This window comes from Chamaea fasciata, unplaced genomic scaffold (genome assembly GCF_029207755.1).
Source record: "Chamaea fasciata isolate MVZ Bird 193981 ecotype frontalis unplaced genomic scaffold, bChaFas1.0.hap1 SCAF_30, whole genome shotgun sequence".
Lineage (NCBI taxonomy): Eukaryota > Metazoa > Chordata > Aves > Passeriformes > Sylviidae > Chamaea > Chamaea fasciata.
This window is the reverse complement of record NW_027094115.1, coordinates 4152612-4173861: the sequence shown is the minus strand read 5'-3', so window position 1 is coordinate 4173861 and position 21250 is coordinate 4152612. Positions and strand designations below refer to the sequence as shown.

Here is a 21250-nt window from a genome sequence, read left to right as displayed (position 1 = left end):
TTGCAAAGGTTAGGAGGGGAATAAAGATTTTCATAGTTTCTTTTTGACCTCCTAATTAGCGTGATAATGCCACGTGCAGATGTTTAGAATTCTCGATTTCAGCCAGGTGAAGTGACAACCAAGGTGTATTTTCAGGCTCCATGAGTCTCCTCACCTTGATATTTCTGTGGTGAAAGTGGAATCGTATCTGTAGAATCCCCTTGGCTCTGGATTTTGCTTTTTAGTGGTCCAGGATGGAACCAGATGGTCTTTACGTTGTTCCACAGCAGAGTCATCTGCCCAGTTTGATTTCTGCCAGCTCCCTGACATTTGTGTCACCATTTGTGGCTGCTCCCTTTCGGAATGAATATATTTGTGTTTCATTTGTTTTCCCACACTGAAGGATTTCAAGTGTCCTTCTGGAGCCCTAAAACCCGTGTTCTCGTGTGTGCTCACCAGGAAATGAAGTTGGTCCTGGCCCAGACAAAGCAAATATTTAATCAAGTAAATGGATAAGGATGAGGGACTGCATCAAAAAAGAAATTGTGCAGTGTGTTCTGAGGGCGCTGGAATTGGAATTGTCCCTGGGAATGTTGAGCTGGCAGCATGTCCTGGAGCATCCCAGAGTGAAAGTGTGGTGTCGTTTTCTTTTCCAGAAGAAAAGAGCCACTTTTTATGAGAACATCATGAAGGCCATGAGACCCCAGCCCGAGTACTTTGCTGTGGGATACTACGGACAGGGTTTTCCCTCTTTCCTCAGGGTAAGGATCCTTCCCCACCCAACTCCTGCACTGCTGGACGCCCTGAAATCACAACTTCTGCAGAGCTTCCGAGAAAATTCAGTGCCAAACCCCTCCTCCTTTCAGTGGCGCTGACAGATCTAAATCCCAGGAGGGTTCTGGAGCATTTCAGTGTCTAAAAAGAGACAAGTCAGAGTTGAAATTCTGTGTGGAGCTCGAGTCGGGGCGTTACAGTAGGTTCTTTTAGATGATCGATAAGTTTTTCTGTGGATTTAAGCAGGATTTACATTCTGTATTTTTGCTGCCTCTGAAATGTGATTGTTGCTGTTAGAAAATGTTCGGCCTGTGAGGAATTTGTTGCTTTTCAGCCTCAATCGAGCAAATTTTCAGGACAGGGATCATTTCAGTGATTAGGGAGGGTTTGTCCCACACGCAAGGATTCAAAGGTGCTTCTTATTTCAGAGAGCTGCTGAGCACTGCTGGACCTGTGTGGAGCACAGGAGTGACTCAGATCCAGGCTCAGCAAGGCTGAAAATACTCCTGTGATTTAAAATCCGGGGCCATTCCACCTTCTCAGACCGGAGCAGTTTGAAGTTCTGCTCTTCAGTGGAAGCCTAGCTTAAAAAAAAGAGAAGAACTGTGTGAGGAGGTGGCATGGAAGGAGATTTCCACTGCAGGTCATGTTTTGGGATCCGTCCCTTCCAGAAGCCAAGGCCAGGTGGAAAAATAACCGGCCGTGGCTTGGTGTTGGGTGTGGAGAGCAAAACTGCCAGGGCTGGATGTGGTGGGTGTGGTAAAAAATCCCACCTGCGCCCAGGGAACTCCCAGCAGGGCCCTGGATTTAGGAATTTTCCTGCAGGCCAGGAAGTGAAGTTGGTTCCGGTCCAGACAAAGCAAATATTTAATCCAGTCAATGGATGAGGATGAGGGACTGCAGCAAAAAAGCCAAAAGCGCATTTATCCAGTTACTAGAAATCAGCTCCTGGCTGAGATTGCCTTGTCCAAGCCGCGAGTTTTGGAAGTTCTGGGAGGTGTGAGCAGCTCTGTGCCTCTGGGGTGTTTGAGGATGTCCCTGCTTGTTGCAGGCAGCCTTTAAAAGCTCCTTCCCGGCTCTGTCTGATGATTCTCCGTGGAGAAATGGAATTTTTAGATAAATCTAAGGTTCCCCCTTGGCAGGTCTGGCTGCTGGGAGTCGCTGTGCCCTCATTCCGGCCCGTGTTCCTTCCCTCACCTCCTCTGCCCAGCTGGGATCAACCCTTCCCACAAACCACCCCTGGAGAGGGGGATTTGGAAAGCTCTGTCCCACTGCTTGGTTAAATTTTCATTCCCTTCCTCTCCTGCTGCCCGCAGAACAAGATTTTCATCTACCGTGGCAAGGAGTACGAGCGCAGGGAGGATTTTAACCTGAAGCTGCTGACGCAGTTCCCCAGCGCTGAGAAGATGACCAGCACAGCCCCTCCAGCAGAGGAGATCAAGGCTTCCCCCAAACAGTGTATCTTTTGGGTTTTTGGGGGCGCGTTTTGGAACATCCCAGAGCTGCCTTTCTTCGAGGATGGAGAGCAGGAATGATGGTTGAGGGGATGATTGCCCCAGGAGGGGTGTGGAGGAATGAAGATGGGGCTCTCCAGAGCTGTGAGGATGCACTTACAGGGTTTTTGAGGCTGCCAGAGTTAAACGAGTCGCTGTCAGGGTGAGGAATTTGCAGGGGAGGGTTCCCTGTGCCCTCGCTCAGGTGGTGCTGGCTGCTGTGGCCACGGTGGGTGTTTCTGGGTGAAAGATGTGAAATGCAGGCTGTGAAAGTGGCGTGGAAAGTGAAGGGAGCTCCCTTCTTCCTTGCGGTCCACGAGCATTTGGGGGTTTGTGTGGGGGGTTTTTTTTCCCCCCTTTGTAAGAAGTGTGATTATGTCACTGAAAGTTGCTGGTGTATTTTTAAATTCTTCTTTTTCCCCCCTTGCTGGTGGGACTCCAGGCTGTGTCCCGAGCTCCCCACCAGGCTGAAGATCCTCTGAGCTGTGAGGTGGGAGCCAGTGAAGCTTCTCCAGGTTCCTGCCAGTGACTTCAGTGGGTGGCTCCTGGAGGATCCCCACCAGCACAACCAAATTCCTGGGCTCACCAGGCCAGGCTGGAGCATCTGAAGGTCCGTTTCTGACCCCCAGACCCTGCGCACACAGGCCCGAGGCAGGCAGTGACAGCAGATGCTTCCCCTGCAATCCTCCTGCCAAGCCCTCAACCCACAGAGGAAATTCAAAATCCGTTCAAGACCAAGCTTGGTATCAAAAACTCGCCTCTTTCTGTAGCTGCTTTGTTCCAGCTGCTTCCTCTGCATCTGTTTGTGTTTGTTGTGCTGTTCCTGGCTCGGGATGAAGCCAGAGTTTGGCTGCAGATCTGAATTTGGCCGCAGATCTGACCCCGCTGTCCCCGAGGTTTGGGGCTGTCGGGGGCTCTGGCACGGCCCTGGGGTGAAGGGGAGCAGCTGCAGGGCTTGGATTTGGGACAGCTCCTCCCTGGACTCCCACAGACAGCTCCTGAGGAGATGGGGAGTGCCCACATCTCTGTTGTCAGGCTGACCTTGCTGCTGCTGGGCTTGGTTTTACTTTCAGGCTCCTTGAACCTCCTTTGCCTCAGGCTCCTTTTGATTTCTTTTGGCGGGTTTTGGTTTGGTTTGGTTCGGTTTTTTTTTTTTATGCTCTTTTATGACAGAATATCTCGTTCTTCTTTTGGTGATGGTGTGCTGGGGCTGCCAGCTGAGCCGTGCTGAGCCTCAGGGGCTCCCTGCAGCCCAGAGCAGCCCCCAGTCCCCCCAGCTGAGCACCGGGAGCTGTGCAGGGGCTCTCCCGACACACAGAATTCATCGGAGCCTGATCTAACGTGGCTCTGTGGCTTTGGGCTCAGCTCTGGCTCTCAAAATGCCCTTCAGAGCTGCCCCAGTGAATTAAAGGACGTGTGGGGGCTGCCTCAACCCCCCCAGCTGAAATATTGCCACTTCAGAGGGCAGGGAATTCACAGGAATCAGCTCCTGACGGGGTCAGAGTGGCTGAACTCCGCTCTTCCAGACAGGTTTTTGCTCCTGTGAAGCCACAGCACGTTCCTCAGAGCAGAATTTTGGAGGACCATGATAAGCTGTTGTGCTTGGGGACACAATTACTGAGATTTTTTTAATCTTTTTTTTTTTTTTTTAATGTCCGTCATTATTCTCAGGTGCAAAAGCTGAGGGTGAAGCAATTCCTTTGTTCAGTTGGTTTCACGAGTCTAAAAAGTGGGAGAGAAGAGCCAGGTGTGCCCCCACAGAACCTCATTGCCCTTTTTCTTGTAGAAATCAGGGGTGCCCAGCATTCCCAAACATTTTCACCGGGGAATTTCATCCCCTGGGAGTGTCCAAGGCCAGGCTGGAGCACCCTGGGACAGTGGGTGCCGCTGCATGAATTTCAAAGTCCTTTCCAACCCAAACCACTCTGGGATTATTATTTGTAAAGTCCTTTTATTTTTGAGGGGTTTTTAATTCCCAAGGAGCCTCTAAACTGCAAGGTGCAACACAATTGCCTGTGATTGGTGATGAATTAGTGAGGTTTGAAGAAAAAAAAATACCTAACGAGAGCACGGGGAGTTGTGGAGAAGTCTGACAGTGGGAACAGGAGGGTTTTTTTCCTCTCCCGTTCTCCCAAAAGAGTTCCTAGTTTTCCATCCTTGACCAGAGCTGCTCAGATGTGCAGTGCTTCATTGTGAAGCCTGTGATGAACCTGCCGCCTAATTACAAAGACAAACCTGTGCCTGAGCAGATCTTGAAGTAAGTTCTTTTTCTTCCCCCTCGACGTTTTGTTTGTGTTTTCCCCACACGAGGTGCTTGTGTGAACTGGGGAAATCCCTCCCCACAAACTGGGAGGGAACACTTGGACATTGGGGTGAGGAGGATGAGGAGAAATCACCTTTTTTACTCTGCCCCCTTCCCAGCTACTACAGAGCCAACGAGGTGCAGCAATTCACCTACTCCAGGCCTGTCAGGAAAGGAGAGAAGGATCCAGACAACGAGTTTGCTGTGAGTCTCGTGCTTTTTGTTTGTTTTTTTGGGGGGCATTATGACTGAAGTGTCACCTCTTCCCCTGTCCCCGTGGCCGTGGAGGTTGGGAATTCAAAAGCAGGAGACACAAAAGGGAATTGCAGCCTCCTCCTGAGGCTGGGGGTGACGCCAGGGAGCTCCACGGGTGGAGATTTAATGTTGAGCATCCACCAAAATCCAGGATTGGGGTGCTGTGTGAGCCCAGCACGATGCTCCGTCCCAGCCAAGGCAGGTGGGAATGGCTCTGGAATTCTGCCAGCTCCTTCTAAAATCCTCGTTCCACCCCAGGAGGGAGTTGAATTGCAAGACCAATATTTCCCTTACATCTCAGAGATCTTTATTTTCCCTCCTGCGCCCAGAACATGTGGATAGAAAGGACAACCTACACCACAGCTTATTCATTCCCTGGCATCCTCAAGTGGTTTGAGGTCAAGCAGGTCACAACGGTGAGTTCTCCACGGGGGCTGCATCTCCTCCTCTCCAATCCCTCAGGGAATTCCATCCCCCGGTGGAATAAAGCCTTGGAACACTTGGGAATGCCGCTCCTTCCACTGTGGCGCAGAGAAAAGCAAATTATTTCGTTTCTTGTTCAGTGCAGAGGAGTGACTCACAGAGCCCAGATGGAATCCCAAAATGGTTTGGGTTCGGAGGGACCCTGAAATCATCCAGTGTCACCCCCTGCCATGGGGAGAGACACCTCCCACTGTCCCCGGGGTGCTCCAGGGACACTCCCAGGGATCCAGGGGCAGCCGCAGCTCCTCTGGGAATTCCATCCCAGCCCCTCCCCACCCCTCGCAGGGAAAGAATTTCTCCCTAAAAAAACTGAACAAAAGCTCAAGAGGTTCATCCTGTGCCTCCAGAGAAGCTTCACTGTGTTCCTGCTGTCCCTCAGGAGGAGATCAGCCCCCTGGAGAACGCCATCGAGACCATGGAGATGACCAACGAGAGGATCACCAACATCGTGCAGCAGCACACGTGGGACCGGAGCCTGCCCGTGCACCCGCTGTCCATGCTGCTCAACGGCATCGTGGACCCCGCCGTCATGGGGGGCTACACCAACTATGAAAAGGTCCTGGGAGCCCCTCTGCCTGCTGGGACAGCTGGGAATGGTCGCCTGGAGCAGGGAAAGGCTCCACGGAGAGCTCAGAGCCCCTGGCAGGGCCTGGAGAGGGGCCGGGGACAAGGGGTGGAGGGACGGGACACAGGGAATGGCTTCCCGCTGGGAAAGGGGGGATTGGGGTGGGATACTGGGGAGGAATTCCTGGCTGGGAGGGTGGGGAAGGGCTTGGATGGAATTCCCAGATTTGCTGTGGCTGCCCCAGATGCCTGGCAGTGCCCAAGGCCAGGCTGGACGTTGGGATTTGGATCCACCTGGTCCCTCCCAGCCCAGAGCATCGCAGGGCTGCGTGTCCTGTCCTGGATCTCTGCAGCGTGGGAGGCCCAGGCAGGTCCTGGAAGGTTCAATCCCATCCCCAGCTGTGTCCCACAAGGCCCTGCCTGGGGCTCAGGGCTCCCACAGGAGGAGAGCAGAGCCCAGAGCAGAGGCTGGCACTGACTGCAGCGTGGGAATGCTCACGTTTGGTGCTCCCAGGGCCAGGGGAGGGTTCCCTGTGCCCTCCCTCCGGTGGTGCTGGCTGCTGTGGCCATGGTGGGGCCCAGCTGGGTGTTTCTGGGTGAACGATGTGAAATGCAGGCTGTGAAAGTGGCGTGGAAAGTGAAGGGAGCTGCCTTCTTCCTTGCAGTCCACGAGCATTTATGCAGTGCTGGGGTTTGTGTGGTTTTTCCCCCCCCGAAAGACCCTTTGTGAGAAATGTGATTGTGTCACTGGAGGTTGTTGGGTGCAGAGCCCTGACTATGTTTTAATTCTTATTTTTCCCCCTTGCTGGTGGGACTCCAAGCTGGGGGCTAAAGACCTGCTCCTGCCTCACCTGCTGGGGCAGCCCAGGTGGCAGAGAAAAGCCAAAACCTGGCATTCCTCCTCTGGATTAATGGGGAATGATAAGGGAAAACAGGCATTCTCTTGCCAGCAAGCTTCTCTGAACAAATAATTCGGGGGGGGGGGGGGAAAAAGCAGCATTTCCTGTGCAGGTTTACTCAGCTGCCTTCACTTGAGCAGCGCGGGTTGTTCTTCTTGGTGATGTTCAGCTGGAGCTGTTGGGTGCCCTCCACCTAACGATGAGATTGCCGACGCAAAATGCACGCCTTGGGTGGAATGTGGTAAAACGTGTTTAATAATTCTCCTCAGCTGCGGCCCTGTCCCGTGGAATGAGGTGCACACGTTAATTGGGAAGAAATGAATTGGGCTGAGTGTTCTGGGGCCTGACTCTGCTCCTTCCAGATGCTTTGCCAGGGCTGGCGTTGGCCCTGAATCCTCCCGTTTTATGAATTAAAGCTGACATCCAGTTTAGAATTACCAAAGTGGAGAAGCAGCTAAAACTAGAAAACACCAAGTCTCTGCAGCCACATCTGGAAATACTTGTTTCTGCTTCATATTTTCCCCTGTTTCAGCTGCAGATCAGTGCAGAACACTTGGCTTTAGTGGGAGGATAAAATCTGAGTTTTAATGTTTCAATTGCAGCCAAAAGCCGAAGCTGGGGTTTTAAACATTTTTCCCCTTGCAATAATTGAGCACTTTCAAGGAGAATCCTCAGGGAAAACCCCTTTCCCAGGCTCACCTCCATCCTGTTCAGGATCAAACCCCCAGCCCTATAAACTTGTACCACAGTCCAGTTTTACAGAAGTAAAAAAAATAAAAATAAAAATACACAAATAAAAAACTTATTAGGGGGTTTATATAAGGAAAAAAAAAAAAAAAAAAGAAAAAAATCATTCTGACCAGGAATTGGAATCCATTTCAATGGGATACATCATGGGAATTGGCACAATTTGAAGTTTTCAGTCCAGGAAGGTGGATTTGTGTTTGTTCAGCTTCAAACCAAGACCAGACTCTGCTGATTAAACGTAAACCCAGGAGGAGTGGAGACTGAGGGTGCTTTGTTGGAGGGAACTGGGAGCCCAACTCCCAGCATGGTCTTTATTCTGAATCTTTGTGAGCAGGGATTTCAGGCCTGAAATCAAGGGAATTGCAGCAGGAGCTGCTTTGCTCTCCTTGGGGCAGCTGAGGAGGGGTTTGGGTGTCCTCGTGGGCTGAGAAAAATAAAAAAATAAAGAGGTTTTTTGAAGTCAGAAACTTGAGGCTTTGGGTCTGCCGCTCCCATTTAAGTGAGGAGTGATGGAACCTCAGTTATCCAGATCTGGTTTGTGAGAAGGGGGATCAGGACTGAGCGAAACCTTTCTGATGCAGCAACTCTTTTTCCATGTGTTTCACTGGGAAAAAAAAAAACCCTGCAATTTTGTTTTTAAATAAAAATATGGGGTTTGTTCCTTTCTCCCAGCAAATCACCCTGGTTCTTTGTCCCTCAGCAAAATTTGGGTTTAATGTGAGGGAAAAAAACGGCAGTGAGTTGGTTTTAAAGGATTTCCCCTTCCGAGCTGCCTGAGGAAGCAGTGTCGGTGTCACCTGTGTCACCTGTGTCACCTTCTCTCTGTGCTTCCAGGCCTTCTTCACAGAGAAATACCTCCAAGAGCATCCTGAAGATCAGGACAAAATCGAGCTGCTCAAGCAGCAGATTGCTATCCAGGTATGGAATTGAGAAAGAGCTGGGGGCACTGGGAAGGGGGAATCAGAGAATCCTGGAATGGTTTGGGTGGGAAGGGACCTCAAAGCCTTGGATTTGTTGGGGGTGAGGAATTGAACTCAGTCTTTAGGAATCCTGGAATGGTTTGGCTTGGAAAAGACTTTTAAATTCATTTAGTTCCACTCCTGCCGTGGGCAGGAACACCTCCCCCTATCCCAGGTTGCTCCGAATCCCATCCAACCTGGCCTGGGAAAAAAAAACGTTGATGTTTGTTCAACACCTGGAGCTCCAGCACTGAAGTCCCCTCAGTGTCACCAGCTCTGAGCTCCCTCGCTGTGTCACTGTTGATGTTCCCCCTCTGCAAACCCCAAAACGCGTCGATTTAAATCCTTCAGTTCGATCTGAGCCGGTTTAACTGTCACTGGGGAGGCGGGAGGGCTGGTGTGTGCTCCCGCAGCTCACTCTGCTCCTCCTCAGATGCCTCTCCTGGCCGAGGGGATCCGGATCCACGGGGAGAAGCTGACGGAGCAGCTGAAGCCGCTGCACGAGCGCCTCACCGCCTGCTTCAGGGAGCTCAGGAGGAAGGTGGAGAAGCAGTACGGGGTCATAACTCTGGTGAGGGAACCTGGGTTTTGTGTGTTTTGCCCCAGAGGAGCCCAACTCCCCCTTCTCCACCCCGTGGGGGGGTGTGAGGCGGTGTCACAGAATCCCGGAATCGTCAGGGTTGGGAAAGAGCCGTGAGACCACGGAGTCCCAGCTGTGCCCAAAGCTTGTCCCCAGCCCAGAGCTCCTGGGACACCTCCAAGGACGGGGATCAAACCTCCCTGGGCAGCTCCAAGGCCTGAGCACCCTTTCCATGGGGAAATTCCTGCTGCTGTCCACCCTGAGCCTGCCCTGGCCCAGCCTGAGGCCGTTCCCTCTCCTCCTGTCCCTGTTCCCTCGATGAGATCCCAAATCCCCCCCGGCTGTCCCCTCCTGGCAGGGAGTTGTGCAGAGCCACCAGGGCCCCCCTGAGCCTCCTTTTCTCCAGGCTCAGCCCCTTTCCCAGCTCCCTGAGCCTCTCCTGGGGCTTTCCCAGCTCCCTCAGACCCTTCCCAGCTCCGTTCCTTTCCCTGGACTCTCCCCAGCCCCTCCATGTCCTTCCCAAACTGGGGGCCCAGACGTGGACACAGCCCTGGAGGTGTGACCTCCGCAGTGCCCGGCACGGGGGACAATCCCAGCCCTGCCCCTGATCCCACCCAGGTGCCTTTGGACCTTTTTTTGGCCACGTGGCTGTGCACACCTGTGCTCACGTCCAGCTGTGTCCGTCAGTCCCCTCAGCTCCCTTGGTGTGCAGCCAGTCTGTCCCCAGCCTGGGGGTTGTGACCAAAGTGCGGGACCTTGTAAACCCTCCTGGGCCCTGGAGAGCCCCCTGGGGCCCCAGTGCAGAGCAGTGCAGGCCGCAGTGCAGGGCAGTGCAGAGCAGTGCAGCCCTGCAGTGCAGCCCTGCAGTGCAGGCAGTGCCCCAGTGCAGAGCAGGGCAGTGCCCCAGTGCAGGCAGAGCCCCAGTGCAGAGCAGGGCAGTGCCCCAGTGCAGGCAGTGCCCCAGTGCAGAGCAGTGCAGGCCCCAGTGCAGGCAGTGCCCCAGTGCAGAGCAGTGCAGGCCCCAGTGCAGGCAGTGCCCCAGTGCAGAGCAGGGCAGTGCCCCAGTGCAGGCAGTGCCCCAGTGCAGAGCAGTGCAGGCCCCAGTGCAGGCAGAGCCCCTGTGCAGAGCAGGGCAGTGCCCCAGTGCAGGCAGAGCCCCAGTGCAGAGCAGGGCAGGCCCCAGTGCAGGCTGTGCCCCAGTGCAGAGCCGTGCAGCCCTGCAGGCAGAGCCCCAGGCCCCAGTGCAGAGCAGAGCAGGTTGCAGTGCAGGCAGAGCCCCTGTGCAGAGCCGTGCAGCCCTGCAGGCAGAGCCCCAGGCCCCAGTGCAGAGCAGGGCAGGTTGCAGTGCAGGCTGTGCCCCAGTGCAGAGCAGTGCAGCCCGCAGTGCAGGCAGAGCCCCAGGCCCCAGTGCAGAGCAGGGCAGGTTGCAGTGCAGGCTGTGCCCCAGTGCAGAGCAGTGCAGCCCGCAGTGCAGGCAGAGCCCCAGGCCCCAGTGCAGAGCAGGGCAGGTTGCAGTGCAGGCAGAGCCCCTGTGCAGAGCCGTGCAGCCCTGCAGGCAGAGCCCCAGGCCCCAGTGCAGAGCAGGGCAGGTTGCAGTGCAGGCAGAGCCCCTGTGCAGAGCCGTGCAGCCCTGCAGGCAGAGCCCCAGGCCCCAGTGCAGAGCAGGGCAGGTTGCAGTGCAGGCAGAGCCCCTGTGCAGAGCAGTGCAGCCCTGCAGGCAGAGCCCCAGGCCCCAGTGCAGAGCAGGGCAGGTTGCAGTGCAGGCAGTGCCCCAGTGCAGAGCAGTGCAGCCCGCAGTGCAGGCAGAGCCCCAGGCCCCAGTGCAGAGCAGGGCAGGTTGCAGTGCAGGCTGTGCCCCAGTGCAGAGCAGTGCAGCCAGCAGTGCAGGCAGAGCCCCAGGCCCCAGTGCAGAGCAGGGCAGGTTGCAGTGCAGGCTGTGCCCCAGTGCAGAGCAGTGCAGCCCGCAGTGCAGGCAGAGCCCCAGGCCCCAGTGCAGAGCAGAGCAGGTTGCAGTGCAGGCAGAGCCCCTGTGCAGAGCCGTGCAGCCCTGCATGCAGAGCCCCAGGCCCCAGTGCAGAGCAGAGCAGGTTGCAGTGCAGGCAGAGCCCCTGTGCAGAGCCGTGCAGCCCTGCAGGCAGAGCCCCAGGCCCCAGTGCAGAGCAGGGCAGGTTGCAGTGCAGGCAGAGCCCCTGTGCAGAGCCGTGCAGCCCTGCAGGCAGAGCCCCAGGCCCCAGTGCAGGGCAGGGCAGGTTGCAGTGCAGGCAGAGCCCCTGTGCAGAGCCGTGCAGCCCTGCAGGCAGAGCCCCAGGCCCCAGTGCAGAGCAGAGCAGGTTGCAGTGCAGGCAGAGCCCCTGTGCAGAGCCGTGCAGCCCTGCAGGCAGAGCCCCTCTCTCAGTGTGTGTCCCCGCAGCCCCCGGCGCTGACGGAGAGGAAGCCGAGCCGCTCGGGCTCCGTGGTGCTGCCCTACATCATGTCCTCCACCCTGCGGAGGCTCTCGGTCACCTCCCTGGCCTCCTCCGTGGCCTCCACATCGTCCGCGTCGTCCGACAGCGCGTCCTCCAGGCCGGGCTCCGACGGGTCAGTCACTCATTGATTGATTGGTATTGATTGATTCATTGGCAGGCACCGATTGATTCATTGGAAGTGATTGATTGGCAGTGATTGATTGATTGGCAGTGATTGATTAGTATTGAGTGACAGCAGGGGGGATGTGCCTTGGACTGGACCAGGAACTCTGAAAATCAAGTTTTATTCCATGGAAATACATTTAGAAATGTTACTGGAGGTCAGGGGTGTTGATCTGTTTGACAGGCTGAGGATTGGGGCCCTGGAATGTGGAGTTTGGGCCGAGGAATGGGGCCCTGGAATGTGGAGTTTGGGCTGAGGAATGGGGCCCTGGAATGTGGAGTTTGGGCAGAGGAATGGGATCCTGGAATGTGGAGTTTGGGCCGAGGATTGGGGCCCTGGAATGTGGAGTTTGGGCCGAGGAATGGGATCCTGGAATGTGGAGTTTGGGCCGAGGATTGGGGCCCTGGAATGTGGAGTTTGGGCCGAGGAATGGGATCCTGGAATGTGGAGTTTGGGCCGAGGATTGGGGCCCTGGAATGTGGAGTTTGGGCTGAGGAATGGGGCCCTGGAATGTGGAGTTTGGGCCGAGGAATGGGATCCTGGAATGTGGAGTTTGGGCCGAGGATTGGGGCCCTGGAATGTGGAGTTTGGGCTGAGGATTGGGGCCCTGGAATGTGGAGTTTGGGCCGAGGATTGGGGCCCTGGAATGTGGAGTTTGGGCTGAGGATTGGGGCCCTGGAATGTGGAGTTTGGGCCGAGGAGAGTGATGAACCACACAAGCTCCTCACTCTCCTGGCCTTCCCCGTCTCATTTATTTCCAGGCTGCCCCTTCAAACAGGCAGAGACGACTTGACAAAACCCCGCCGAGTGCAGCTCATTCATCTCAACTGAGAGATGGCAACAGCCCTTTCAACCAGCAGCCCTTTCCACGTCTCAGGGACTCGCATTTCACGGTTTTCTCCCTCTTCTTGGGCCACAGGTCTACCCTGGAGCCTCTCTTGGAGAGGAGAATCTCCACATCCTCCCGAGCTGAGGAGCCGCCCCTGAAAGACGACGGCGACAACAGGATGAGCAAACTCAAGAGGAAGGAGTGGAGCATCAGCAAGTCTCAGGTTATCGTGGAGAAGGAGCCAGAAGCAGAGCTGACTGCCCAAATGGTAATAAAAAAAAAATCACAGCAGCCACAGCAATGACAAAACCCACAGCAGGAGCTGAGTGTTTCCATTGCTCTCAGCCCTGCTGCTCAGGGGGGAGCTTCGCTCGGCAGTGGGAGGGGTTCAAATACCAAAAAGCCTCTGAGTAATTCCCTTTTTTTTTTTGGTTTTCAATTTGGAAAATTCCTGTCACAGGCCCCAGCTGCAGCTTGGCTGGAGGCTCAGGGAGGTGCTGAGCAGAGCAGAGCCCTGGGGTGCTCTCAGCGCCGTTGGCGACTCCCTGTTTTTGTTGGAGCAGGGATCCAGGTGTTGAGGCAGCGCAAATCCGACGTTCTGTGGGGGGCAGAGCCCTTGGGGGGCTCAGGGAGTTTGGGAAAAGGTGATTCAGTCACAAAGCTGGATGTGCTGGGCTCTGCTCCGGCCCTGTGGGAGGGCAGGGTGGGCATTCCTGGGGGAACAAAGGGGAATAAACCCCCAGAGAGGGCTGGGGTAGGAACAGGCTGGAGGCTGTTGGGCTTTAGGGCTCACAGTGGGTTCAGAGGGGGCACCCAAAGCACAGGGAGGAGCTTCAGCCCACAGGCAGAGCTGGACAGCCCTGGGATATTGTCCTGAGGGATGTAGAAACTGTGTTACACCATGAAATACTGTCCTGATGGGTGTGAAAAACTGTGTTACACCCTTGGATATTGTCCTGAGGGATGTAAAAACTGTGCTGCACCTTGAAATTCTGTCCTGATGGGCATAAAACCTGTGTTACAGGCCCTGGGATATTGTCTTGGTGGACAGAAAAACTGTTACACCTTGAAAGTCTGTCCTGATGGACAGAAAACCTGTGTTACACGTTGAAATATTGTCCTGATGGGTATAAAACTCTGCTACACCATGAGATATTGTCCTGATGGATGTAAAAACTGTGTTACACCCTGGGATATTGTTCCGAGGGATGTAAACACTGTGCTGCACCTTGACATCCTGTCCTGATGGATGTCAAAACTGTGCCACACCCTCATGCTGAGAGAACTGGGCCCCGGGTACCTCAGTGCTCCTGATCTCCCTTAACTTGGCTGCTGATCTGGTCTAACGCGGGCTCCTTTTCCACAATAAGGAGCAAACCCCAATCCCTGCGTTTCCCTCTCCTCTGCCAAGTGCCCCGCAGGATGTGGCAGGGGGCAGGTAAAGCGGAATTTTCAGGAATTCTCAGCAGGGCTGAGGGATGCTGCCAGCACCGGGAGGCTGCAGAGGGTTTCCAGGAAGGGGAAGCCGTGTTTTCAGGGTGCTCTCGCTGGTGCTGACAGCATTTCCAGCCCAGGAAGATCGGGGCTGTGGATGCTGGTGCTGCAGGAGGCCTGACCCCCCCTCTGCCCCTGGAGCTGCTGTTGGATGAAATCCCCGATTTCTCTGAAGGGAAGGAGCCGTCCAGGGTTCCAGCCCTGCTTTAGGACGCTTCAAAGCCCGGGAGAAGCTGCTTTGGGCAGGAGTTGTTCAGAGCGATTTTCTGGAGCTCTGGGTTAAGCTGTTCAGGAGCTGGAAAGCCAAAGCGAAGCCAAGGCTGCCTGAGCTTTCTGTGTTTTATATCCAGAGAGAAATCCTGAACTGCTCAGGGATGGAGAGCTGACCTCTGAAAAAAAAAGTTTAATGATGTATTTAAGTGACAGCCTGCCCTGGCAAGCAATGAATCAATATTTCAATGATCCCAGTGTTCAGGCACTGGACTTTGGGGGCCACACCGAGGTGGCCTCGTGGTTTGAGTGACGAGCTCGGAGGATGTGACACTGGAAGGAGCTGGGTGCAAATTCCCAAGTGCCGAGGATTTGCTCTGTCAAGCCTCGAACAGACTCACCTGAGAGCCCTCGGGAGCTGGAGGACACCAGCAGCCCCGAGCTGCACCCAGAGTTTCATTTTTCTCTGTTTCTGGGAATGACCTGGCCCTCGCTCCCCTCCAGAGTTTGTTCACAAAACTGCAGCAGCTTTCCAGTGTGGCATCCTCCCCTCTGAATTCATCCCCTGAGGTGATAAAAGGGGATTTTCTGCTGCTCAGGAAGGGCCAGGGGGAGCTGGGCGTGTCCTGGGGGCACGGAGGGGGCCTTGGACACGGGCAGGGCAGGGCAGGGCTGTCACTCCTGTCCCCCTCCCTCATTCTGGTGTTTGTGTCACTGTCACAGCTCCGTGTCCCCCGGCTGTGCTCACCTGGCCGTTCCCGTGTCTCCGTGTCCCCCGGCTGTGCTCACCTGGCCGTTCTGTGTCTCCGTGTCCCCCAGCTGTGCTCACCTGGCCGTTCCGTGTCTCCGTGTCCCCCGGCTGTGCTCACCTGGCCGTTCTGTGTCTCCGTGTCCCCCAGCTGTGCTCACCTGGCCGTTCCCATGTCTCCGTGTCCCCCGGCTGTGCTCACCTGGCCGTTCTGTGTCTCCGTGTCCCCTGGCTGTGCTCACCTGGCCGTTCTGTGTCTCCGTGTCCCCCGGCTGTGCTCACCTGGCCGTTCCGTGTCTCTGTCCCCGCAGGGCACGGCAGGGAAGGCGCAGAGGCCCAAGAGTCTGCAGCTGGGGGAGCCCAGGCTGAGCCTGCTGCAGGGCTCCTCAGCGCAGCCGTGCACCTGCAGCCCGCCCCCCATCACCCCCAAAACCCCCCGGACACAGAGTAAGTCCGCTCCTGGGATTTGTTCGGGAAATCTCTGCGTTTGCTGAGGAGGGAGGGAGGGAGGGAGGCAGGAGCTGCTCAGAGTCGGGTCACCGTGGCTGCTGGGAATCTTAAAAATCAAGATTTATTCCATAAATATATTCAAAATATATATTTATTTAAATATCTATATTTTATATAGATCTTTTCCCCTATAAAAATTTCCCCCCTACATTTTCCCCCTATATTTTCCTTTTATTTATTTTTCCTTATATTTATTTTCCCTTATATTTATTTTCCCTTATATTTATTTTCCCTTATATTTATTTTCCCTTATGTTTATTTCCATTATATTTATTTTCCCTTATATTTATTTTCCCTTATATTTATTTCCCTTATATTTATTTTTCCTTTTATTTATTTTCCCTTATATTTACTTTCCCTTATGTTTATTTTCCCTTATATTTATTTTCCCTTACATTTATTTTCCCTTACATTTATTTTTTCCGTATTTTTTCCCTTATTTTTTCCCTTTTTTTTTATTATTTCTCCCCTCACTGTTGTTGTCTCCAGGCACCCCCTCCCTGCAGGCTGATGGACTGACCACACCACCCCCTCCTCCCCCCAAGAGCAAACCCTACGAGAGCAGCACCCCCAGGAACTCGGTGGAGGTGAGGAAATGGGGCAGAAATGGGAATTTTGGAGCCGGAGGCACCAGGGGAATTTTCCCTTAGGGTGGTGCTGCTCGAAACCTGCCCCATCATTTCCCTGCTTCCCTCCCTGAAACCACAAAAAGAGGGAAAAAGGGAAATTTTTTCTTTCTTTCTTTTTTTTTTTTTTTTACAAGCGGGATTTGTGTTGTCCTTGGTCAGGAAAAAGGTGCGTGGGGATGGGAAGAGATATGAAAAACACACCAGCAGCAAAAAGTTTCCAAAACACGATCGGCCTAAATTAGTTCAAAAATTTGGGCTGAAAAAGAAGCGTGGGGAGGAAAAAAAAAACCACCAATTTTCAGAGGTCTCCAATGTCTGAAAAATCGGATTCTGATTTCCCTGATTCTGATCGTTTCCCCTGCCCCTGAAATGGAGTGAAGGTGCTGGTGAAAACCATCAGGACCTTTTTGGGATTCTCATTTGGGGAAGCAGAATGCCTGACAACTCGCCAGCAGTGGTTTATTTTTGTGTTTCCATCTGCTCAGGTTGCTCCACCACTGCCCAGCAGGCGTGAGGCAAAACCTCCCCCTCCGCCCCCCAAAACCAGGAAATCCAGCGTGGTGTCCTCGGAGCTGCAGTGAGGATTTGGGATTTCCATCCCCCAAAAACCAGGAAATCCAGCGTGGTGTCCTCGGAGCTGCAGTGAGGATTTGGGATTTCCACCCCCAAAAACCAGGAAATCCAGCGTGGTGTCCTCGGAGCTGCAGTGAGGATTTGGGATTTCCATCCCCCAAAAACCAGGAAATCCAGCGTGGTGTCCTCGGAGCTGCAGTGAGGATTTGGGATTTCCATCCCCCAAAAACCAGGAAATCCAGCGTGGTGTCCTCGGAGCTGCAGTGAGGATTTGGGATTTCCATCCCCCAAAAACCGGGAAATCCAGCGTGGTGTCCTGGGAGCTGCAGTGAGGATTTGGGATTTCCATCCCCCAAAAACCAGGAAATCCAGCGTGGTGTCCTCGGAGCTGCAGTGAGGATTTGGGATTTCCATCCCCCAAAAACCAGGAAATCCAGCGTGGTGTCCTCGGAGCTGCAGTGAGGATTTGGGGTTTGCAGCCAGCCTGGTGATCCTTCTCTGCCATTCCTGGAGTTTTCCTGGGAAATCCCACAAAGGAGCTGCTGTTGGGACTGGATTCCCTGCCCTCTGTTTGCCCGTGCAAGACTGACACACTAAGCCAGACGTCTCCCCACTGGAATTCTTCTGGAATTCTCCTCTCTCCTGGTCCTGTCTGTCCCGAGTTCCTCACTGCTGCAATCCCAGCAGCTCCTTCCCAGTTTAAACTGGGAATCCTGGCGTCATCTCACTGGTCCTGCCTGGCTCAGGGGCTCTGCTCAGCTTGTGCTTGGTTTGATTCTCAATTTTGTGCTTTTTAATGCACAAAAAAAAACCCCCCAAAAAATCCCTTTTGTGGATGTTGGAGATGACAGAAGCTGCACTTGTGCCAGGGCTGGACTGGTACCAGTTCCAGTGATACCAGAACTTTACTGGTACCACCTGCACTGATACCAGGAATTTTCTGGTACCAGTTCCCCAAACAGCTCGTGGCCTGTTTATTTATCATCAATATTGATGAAGGTTTTGCTTTCTCTTCCAGGAAATAATTTTGTTCCGTTAATTCTCTCGTTTTGCTTCTGATTCTCCTGTAGGAGTTGGGAAGAGCCCCTCAGACCCTGCTGAGGGTGTTGCCCACAGCAGGAAACACAATTATTGTTGGGCTGGGCGTTCACAGCCATCGCTGTGCTCCTCTGACTGAAATGGGTTCCTGACCTTACTGAAAAACCAAAGTTTGTTAAACTTCATGAAAAGTTCCCTCGGCAAAGGCTTTTTCAGGGAAAACAAAAAACCCAACCCAACCGCAACCATCCCCAGGAGGTTTTTTGCTCCGACTGAAGCTGTCATTTCCTTTCCTCCTTCCCAATTCTTTTGACGTCGGTGTGACTGCAGGAGCCGCAGTGCCGCCTTGCCCAGCTCTGGAAGCAGATTTTCCTCGTCCCAGAGTCATCCCAGATTGCCATCAGCACCAGCTTGGAGCTGCTCCGGAGGTGGCAGTGCAGTCACATCCCATCCATCCCCAGCCCGGAGTGCTGCACGCACTTCCAGCTGTCTCCGGGCTGCTGCTTCTCGGGGGAAATCTCGGGAATCTTCCTGGACACCCTGGCCAGGTTTTCCCCCCCTTCTCTGGGGCTTTGCAGGAGGTGTCAGCTCCTCGTTGTGTTCTTGGACGCAGACGCTGCTTGACTTGAAAACCTCTGGGTTTTCTTGTCTTTGCGTTTTCTGCCCTCCCTCCCTCCTTCTCTCCTGCTGCGCCCGCGCCGACCCCGGATCCTGTGAAACTTCGCTTCGACAACAACTTCTGGTCTGGGCTGAGAGTTTCACTTCAGGCAGAACAGCAGGATGTGGTCTGAGCTGGCTGCAGTGCATGTCAACAGCAGCAATTGTTAATTCCGTGCCTTTCCCCACTCTGCCCCTGGCCTCGGTGCTGGGTGCTTCTCCGGTTCAACCCCTCCAGTGAAACCAGCAGCAGCACAGGAGGCTGATTTTGGGATCCCAGGAATGATTTCCCTGGTGGGGACAAACAGGCTGAGCTCTTTTGGTTCTAAGTGACTTTGGGATCCTCTTCTCCAGCCTTTTCGTTCTGCTTTAACAACCTGAACGCCTTGTGCATCCAGGTTTTTTCCTGGAGGAGGGAACCACTCCATGCACAGAAACACTCCCAGGACGAGGTCTGGCCTTGGGAAGAATTTTCCAGCTGATTTTTAACGAACTTTTTGGCTCTTTTACTGGGCGAGGTTTGGCTCTGGCTGCATTTTTTGCAGTTGCAGGCCAGGATTTCAGCCAGAGCCCTTGGTGTGTCAGTGGTTAACTATCCTTCCCTTCCTTGGTGCAGCTGCCAGGGCTGGGAATTGTTGCCACCTTCAGCTCTGCTCTGCCTTAAAATTGCTCCTCTCACCTGAAACCTCACCTGGGTTTGCTTCTCCTCTCATCCCAGTTGGGCACTGGGACGGGCAGCCCCTGAACTGGGAGGAGAGGAGCAGCTGACACCAAAGAGCTCAGAACAAATTCTCCCTTCCCAGCACATTTGGGGCATTTTCACTGCTAAATTTGCCACAAATGGCTCCAAATTTGATTTTTTTTTTTTCTTTTAACCTGTCTCAGCATTATTTATATCCTGGAGTTTGTGGACTTGTCCCACCCCTCCTCCTTTTGGCAGTGTCCCCAGATTGGGGTCCAGTTCTCTCACCTGGCTGATAAAAGTTGGCATCAGACGTGTAAGGATGGAATTTCTGTTCTGCGCCCGAATCGTTCAGGGCTTTGGGTCGCCTTTAGGGGGAAAAAAATCATCCAAGTGTCAGATTTTTATAGGCAATTGGGCATTTGAGTGTCTGAGGAAGAACAGGACATTCGACTGATTTCAAATAAGTGGAATTAATTCTCCTTTTTCTTAGGAGAAAAAGCAGAACTCTGATTTTTTTTTTTTTTTTAAGTGTTTGCTCTTTGCTTTTGGGCACCTGCCTGACTTGAGTTGTGAGATTTAATTTTCACGGACAATTTAAGGTGTCTCCACCTTGTTGTTGTTGTTGTTTTTTAATGAGAATCATCTCCTCAGGTGAATTAGGTGCTATAGGAAATGTGTTTTAAACTGGAGGGTTAAAAATGGCATCGGGACAGTCCACAGTGGTGATCTCTGCACACCACAAATTACAGCAATTTCTGCCCAATTCGTGTTTTTTTTTAAAGTTAAAACCTCCACTCTGCAGAGGAGACAAAACCTCAGCCCATTTCAGAGCCAAGCTGCTCAAAGCTGCTGTGAAATTTCAACTCTGGGAGGATTTCACTTTTTCTCCTTGGGAGAAACGTGCTCAACACTCGTTTTCCAGAGCTTTTTAATTAAAAATCTTTTCCTGCTGTGACAAATTCCTTTAAAAAAACCCCCGTGTGACAGTCTCTGATCCACAGCAGGGGCAGAGGGGAGCAGGCAGCTTTGCCCTGCAGTGGATTTTTGGATTAGGAAAGGACACGGATTCCAGGGAGAGCAGCTCCGTGATGTGCACAGCTCCAGCGTGGATGTGCAGAGGGGTTTTTTTTGGGGAACCTCCATCCCATAATCTCCCTGCTCCCAGCCCAGCCTTTGCTCCAGACTCACACTGAGCTGGATTTGGCTGGGACAACGCCCCAGATTTTTTCCTCTCCTTATTTATTTTTTATCGTTGTAAATGGGAAATAATAACTTTAAATCTGTAATTTAACTAATTATATATATATATATATATATATAAATAAATATATATATATATATATATAGTGAAAACATTCCTGACCTGCTTCTGCTACCTTCTTTTGATTGTTTTTATTTTTTAATTAAAAACTTGACTTCATTTTTACTGCTGCAGACCAAATCCTCTGGTGGACCCAGGGTGAGCTTTTCCAAAGACCGCACCAGGGAGGAAAAAAACGAACAAATAAAGTGATTTTTTTGGCTGTTTAAGAGCACGAGGTTCACCTGATTCTTCTCTCTGAGCGTTAATTAAAGCACCTTTAGGGCAGTTTGGGCACTACAGGGGTTCCTCAACTTGGGGTTTAACCTGGTTTTTTTTGGTCCTTGTGGTGCTGGTTTGGGTTTTTAGGCAGCTCCAAAGTTCACCCCAATGTCCATTTGATTAATTCTCCTCACTGTGGTGTTGCCAAGGTTTAATCATTATAAACCCTGGGACGTGTTTGGTGTGAATTCAGGAGGATTTGGGTGTTGCGGGAGGAGTTTTCGTGTGTCCTGGATGGGTGGTTTCGTTGCAAACCCACTTTCGCACACTGCAAATACGATTTTTGGGGTGTTTTTTTCAGTCCTTTGTATCTGAATCAATAAAAAAAAAAATAAAAATCCAGCTTTAAAGTGGCTCTGCAGAGAGCAGGAGCTCTGGGTAAACGCCACGTGATTCACTCAGTCTCTAAAAGCGAGGTGTACGAATTTTCCTGAGTTGTTTTTTTTTTCTTTTTAAAAACAGTGACCGTTGTAAAGTTTGTAAATACGTTTTTAAAATAAATGTAGTTTTTGTGACCGAACCAGAAAAAAAAAAAAAGGAGCGGTAAAAGCCTTTCCTTCCGTGCGCCACTGATGGGCAGTTAATTAATTAGCTTTTAATAAAAGTAAGTTTATTCTTTAATTGAAGTTTCC

At 52.8% G+C, this 21250-nt stretch overlaps 1 protein-coding gene across 1 annotated transcript in view; it reads left to right on the top strand.

Moving 5' to 3' along the window:
- DOCK5 (dedicator of cytokinesis 5) overlaps positions 1-21239 on the top strand; it is an 82423-nt gene extending 61184 nt beyond the window's left edge. The window contains exons 40-52 of the mRNA XM_066206365.1: positions 636-740; positions 2070-2211; positions 4422-4503; positions 4668-4752; positions 5133-5219; positions 5666-5842; positions 8331-8414; positions 8889-9026; positions 11446-11612; positions 12583-12760; positions 15256-15391; positions 15944-16041; positions 16569-21239. Coding sequence (XP_066062462.1) covers positions 636-740; positions 2070-2211; positions 4422-4503; positions 4668-4752; positions 5133-5219; positions 5666-5842; positions 8331-8414; positions 8889-9026; positions 11446-11612; positions 12583-12760; positions 15256-15391; positions 15944-16041; positions 16569-16664 — 1575 coding nt within the window. The 3' untranslated portion in view covers positions 16665-21239. The remainder of the gene's footprint in view (positions 1-635; positions 741-2069; positions 2212-4421; positions 4504-4667; positions 4753-5132; positions 5220-5665; positions 5843-8330; positions 8415-8888; positions 9027-11445; positions 11613-12582; positions 12761-15255; positions 15392-15943; positions 16042-16568) is intronic.
- The last annotated feature ends 11 nt before the right edge of the window (positions 21240-21250 follow it).